We start from the raw sequence: 6,000 nt of genomic DNA on the forward strand, positions 1-6,000 counted from the left end.
TTCAACTGTAGTCAGTTTGATTCTTTGTTCTGTAATGTTATTATATTCGGTGGTACATTGCGCTAGCCCACTATCGCTGAGACCAAGGGTCAGACAGCTGGACACGATGGGTTGGTGTCCTGTACTGGGGGTGTAACTGCATCACGTCTGTGATTACGGGGAAGCCGGAGCAGAATATAACGCAGAATAATTTTGGTGCAGCTGTAATCCACCACAGTGCTGCATCGGGCAGGCGGCTTAGCAACACGATGCTTCTATTAACTAAACTTCAGCTCAGAGAAATCCCACCGATCGATCCTCTTCCACTAAAGAGCTGCTCGTAATGAGTGACTACAGAACAACAATGACTGTGCAGCTCTGTGTGTGTGTGTGTGTGTGTGGGGGGGGGGGGGGGTACGTATTTAATCCTCCAGGAGTTCAGGATGTTTGTAGGGTAGCAGGTTCCCAAGCTCATTCTCCCAGACCTGTCCCAACCTGAAGGCTGACGAGGACGAAGCATTCCTGACATTCCTTCAGGTCGGGAAGGTTCGGGGGGGTGGCAGGAGCCAATGAGCGGCCCGAAAGCAGAAAGACAATTCTAAGAACCTGCAGACCCCCCACAGTGAGCCGGTATGAAGAGGTGGGAATGAAAGGCTGTGTGTTATTAAAGGAGGAACATCAGACCCCAAAAAGAAGGAACATCAGATCCCATAGAGGAGGGCATCACACCCTAAAAGGAGAGCGAGCATCAGACCTGAAAAAGGAGGGACATAAACCCCATAGGAGGATATGGAGGATAACAGTTCCTAAAAAGAAGAACATCAGACCCCTTAAAGGAGAAGATCAGACCCCATAAAGAAGAAGATCAGACCCCATAAAGGAGAAGATCAAACCCCATAAAGAAGAACATCAGACCCCATAAAGAAGAAGATCAGACCTTATGAAGGAGAAGATCAGACCCCAAAAAGGAGGGATATAAGACACCCGGTTCATTTCCACCCTTCACTTTTACCCTAAACCCAGATGTATGAACACTGACGAAATGAACCTGAAGCTTTGATGGCTCACTCACCCACGACTGCAATCAGGACTCGCTTGTACAAGCTAATAAAATCAACGGACTCGATTTAAAGGCCGCGAGTGGATCTGAGATGTTTTACGATCCACGTCGAACACTACACGGGGCGCGGACTACACTGTTTATCAGCTAACATTTGAACCGCAGTGTGTAAGGTGGATTTATTAGCATGTAAAGGATTTACGAGGCCCGGTCCATGGGAAACCTGTTAAAACGTAGTCGGCCAGCTCGACCTTTCCTCTGGATATTGCTTGGACTGGCTTTGTTCAGAATAAATAGCATTTGTTTTGCTAGAGAGCTTCAGAATCGTTGTAGCCACCACAGCACCCCCTGTCTTGCTGAATATTAATTCAAACCTTTTGATCTTTTCAGAGCAGGAAGGGTCTGGGTTCAATTCCTGAAATTCTTTCTTTCTTTCTTGCTTGGGTTTCCTCCGGACGCTCCGGTTGTGCAGTCAGGCCAACTAGAGCTACTAGAAACTGCGCTGAGTGTGAGTGTGTATGTGAATGAGTTTAAAACAGACAATGAATGAATGAGTTCACACCAACACTGCTGGTATTTGGTGCCAAACGTAATGCCTGATATCGGCAGCATGTAGATTATGTTGAAAGCGCCGCTGGAAGCTAATCACTGCGTTGAGTAAACGCCGCCGTCCTTTGAGGTGCACTCAGAAGCTGGATAATGATAGCTTCACCTCACTCGGGTAGGAAATCCCAAATAAGGACAGAGTACAGAGAGATAAGGGGTGTGAGGAAACGGCTCGTTCGACCCTCGACAAAAACAAGGAGGATTAGAGCGCTAAAAAAAGCTCCCATGATTCTTCTGACTTAGCGGCTAAGCCTCAGCGGGTCTGTCTGGAGTGCAGCGATGAGCAAAATCCATTTTCATACGTGATGGCTCACGGTTCGTCTACATGAGCTCTTCACTAGTGGTGCGTGGCTAAAATAAAAAACCACATCCTTTTTTATTCAGCGTGCATCACGCTAAACCACTTGCGACATGTCAGGACAAGAACACGTCTACGAGCGCGACAGCTCAACCACAAAAAAGCACCGTGGCCCCCCACAGAGTTAAAGAAGCTGGCTTTTGTACCTTTCTCTACAAAGTCTGGATGACTCTTGTCCTGACGCATGTTGAATAGTGGACTCATCTGACCCACAGTCTTTCGGTCAATCTGGGATGAGCTCAGGCCCAGAGAATGTGGCAGCATTTCTAAATAGAATTGATGTACTGCTTTCACTTTGTGTATTAATTTTAAAGTTCCAGGTTGCTTTCTTGCGGCGGACTGTGTCAAGTGACACCGGTATTCTGAAGTACCCTCAAGTCCACGTGGCTTCATTTAATACAGCAGCATGATGCATTCTGATCCAACACCTTCTGAAAGCAGTTCAACAGTGGTTTACAGCTTTGCCCTACTCAGACTGAGATTTCCCCGGACTGACTGAACCCTTTAACAATATTATGCACGGTAGGCGGTAAAACACTGTTCTTTTTGAACTGACAAAAACTGGCACAAAGAGGTGGTTTGCGACCCATCTTTACCTGTCAGGTACCAAATTTTCAGAGTATGTGGTTTGTAGTTTAAACAGCTGGTATTTCACACCAAACTACAAAACTTAAAATACAAAAGTACTGATGCTTGACAATACCCAGATAAATATGTAATAAAGTTAAATATATAAGAGGAAGGAAAAATATACTATTTGTAAATTATAATAATAATAATAATAATAATAATAATAATAATAATAATTGTGGTTAAGCGAGCCTACGTTTAAAGAATGAGGGTTTTAATATGCCTGAAGGTTTTACGTTAAATCCTGACATTTGGACCAAAATAGATGAGGTAAATTGAGATGATCGTTTTTAGGTGTTTTAATGAATAAATATTAGGATGTGCACTTTTAGGTGCACTCTAAGTGCCGGTCACAAGCCTGGAAACAATAAGTAGGCTCACAACATGAAGGGCATTCAATGTAAAGACTGTGCCTGAATACCAGGGGCAGCTGAAAGATTAAAAAAGTATTTAATTAAAAGTAAAATAAATAAAATAGAGAAGATTTGTGTTTGTATGTGTTAGTGCTACAGAGATAACCTGGTGAACCCGGCCATCATTATCAGTCACGGAGCTGCACTAGTGAACAATAGGTGACCAGGTTCAGGTAACATGAGCGAGTCCTCACTGACCAATCCAAATCAAAACACACTGTACCGTCCAGCAGGTGCTGACCATAATAAAAGTCCTTACACTGTAAATTTAGCTATATATACACGTGTTTAAACACAGTTTGTCCCTAATTTGCAGTTTTACGCGACTTATGCGTATTTTCCGCGCTGCGTGTCGAGCCCCCGGTTCACCCCCCTGCAGGACTGTAGTTCAGGCAGAAGAAAGCTAAAGAACCGCGGTACTCACAGGTACTTTCTGCTCTTCTCCGTCTGTAGGTGCTGTGCCACGGAGAAGCCGAAAAAGCTCCCCCTGGTTCTGCCCTCCTTTATAACCGGGAAGCGCACGTCCACGTTAAATCCACAGCAGGAGCGCACCGCGTAAACGAGGCACAAAACACGTAGCCAGGAGCGCAGCGGTGCGTGAGGAGCCATGTTCCACTCTCTCAAAATATCACCCCACGGTGTCACCCCTGTATCACCCCTGTGTGTGTCTGCTACGCACCGGCGGCTCCCATACACCATACAACAGCGCTTTCACTCCGGCTCTAGGTGTTCTCTCTCCACCCCTCTGCCCCCCCTCCCACTCCACACACACACACACACACACACACACACACACACACACTCACATTTACAAGGGCAGGTGCTCGACTCGAAAAAAAAATGAAGTTCACGCACTTAAATTTATTTACGCACCATTATATTATATTAGTGCGTATTTAACCCGATCGACTCCTGATTCGACTCGGAATCAAACTCTGCGCTCTACGCTCCTAAAACTAAGGAGTCGACTCTTTTTAGAATCGACTCGTTATGAGTCATTTTGAAAAGCACGCCGTGGCGCATTTATAATTTTAATAAATGCTGTAACTGCTCATGTGATGTGAGTAAATGATTAGAAAACACATAAAATAAAGCAAATTAGTCATTCAATACGTTTGTTGTGTTTTTATTACTAAAAGTATCACAAAATGTACATAATCAGGCATATAAAGTGACGTTTTAAATTGTAAATAAAGGTTAATTAATTAAATATATTAATTTAACGATGCACAAACATCTATATGTTTCTATTCTGCTTTATTATATTTAGCTGTGTGTTATGGCCTTCATTTCTCAGTTCTGATCATGACTGATTCATTACACAACTGATTCTTATACAGCCTTTATATTAGCTGAGCAACAAGTGGCTGAAACTGTGAACAAAAACCAAAATCACAGGCCACATTTATTAAATAATTTATAGAAATAACATGGTTTAGGATAAAAGTGCAGGCTGCACCTCCACGGCTTTGTAAATTGGTCACAGGTAGCAGGTAAATAAAAAATACCTTTCTTAGGATCAAACACCGAGTTTTGGAAGCTTTGTGTGGATCTCACAAAGTCGACAATAGATTTATAAAGCAGGTGTATCACTTACAGCCATTTAAGTCCCGTCCCAAAACTTTTGTACACATTGTGTGTATTATATGGACAGGTAAAAGCAGAAGCATGCGCTTCTTCTTTTGTTGTTTGAACAGCAACTTCGAATGAACAGCAGACCTGCATGTTTTGGATCTTGGATCACATCCGACCTTCCATATCAAGGTCTCTCAGCGTGAGGTGAGGGTTTGGGGTTTTCTTTACAACCCTGGAATAGAGACCACTGTTCCATGAGACCACTGTTCCATGTATTATGGTCTCTCAGCACGAGTTGAGGGTTTGGGGTTTTATTTCCAGCCCTGGAATAGAGACTGTTCCATGAGACCACTGTTCCATGTGCTCTGCACCTGAAGCAAAACCTTTGTAAAAAGAGAATCTTTTAGGTGGGTGCAGGGGGGCAGGGACTCTCAGCGTTCCTTTATTTTTTACACGTCTGCACACGCCTGCACACACACACACACACACACACACTGAGAAATGCTAATATACCGCCCCTTGGGCACTTAGGTATATTTGGAGTGACTCCTTTACCGCAGAAGGTAAAAAAGGTTCACACACACACACATAGACACACACATACACACATATAGACACACACACACACATATATATATATAAATACACACACACACACACACACACATACACAAATACACACACACACATACAGTGTATCACAAAAGTGAGTACACCCCTCACATTTCTGCAGATATTTCAGTATATCTTTTCATGGGACAACACTGACAAAATGACACTTTGACACAATGAAAAGTAGTCTGTGTGCAGCTTATATAACAGTGTAAATTTATTCTTCCCTCAAAATAACTCAATATACAGCCATTAATGTCTAAACCACCGGCAACAAAAGTGAGTACACCCCTTAGTGAAAGTTCCTGAAGTGTCAATATTTTGTGTGGCCACCATTATTTCCCAGAACTGCCTTAACTCTTCTGGGCATGGAGTTTACCCGAGCTTCACAGGTTGCCACTGGAATGCTTTTCCACTCCTCCATGACGACATCACGGAGCTGGCGGATATTCGAGACTTTGCGCTCCTCCACCTTCCGCTTGAGGATGCCCCAAAGATGTTCTATTGGGTTTAGGTCTGGAGACATGCTTGGCCAGTCCATCACCTTTACCCTCAGCCTCTTCAATAAAGCAGTGGTCGTCTTAGAGGTGTGTTTGGGGTCATTATCATGCTGGAACACTGCCCTGCGACCCAGTTTCTGGAGGAAGGGGATCATGCTCTGCTTCAGTATTTCACAGTACATATTGGAGTTCATGCGTCCCTCAATGAAATGTAACTCCCCAACACCTGCTGCACTCATGCAGCCCCAGACCATGGCATTCCCACCA

The 6,000-nt window shown here is 43.9% G+C and overlaps 1 protein-coding gene across 1 annotated transcript in view; it reads right to left on the reverse strand.

The window, feature by feature from the left end:
* The window catches only part of itga3b (integrin, alpha 3b), a 28,820-nt gene extending 25,165 nt beyond the window's left edge, over positions 1 to 3,655 (reverse strand). The window contains exon 1 of the mRNA XM_063003372.1: positions 3,471 to 3,655. Coding sequence (XP_062859442.1) covers positions 3,471 to 3,655 — 185 coding nt within the window. The remainder of the gene's footprint in view (positions 1 to 3,470) is intronic.
* Between the last annotated feature and the right edge of the window lie 2,345 nt (positions 3,656 to 6,000).

The sequence above is a fragment of the Trichomycterus rosablanca genome, chromosome 10 (assembly GCF_030014385.1).
Source record: "Trichomycterus rosablanca isolate fTriRos1 chromosome 10, fTriRos1.hap1, whole genome shotgun sequence".
Classification (NCBI taxonomy): domain Eukaryota; kingdom Metazoa; phylum Chordata; class Actinopteri; order Siluriformes; family Trichomycteridae; genus Trichomycterus; species Trichomycterus rosablanca.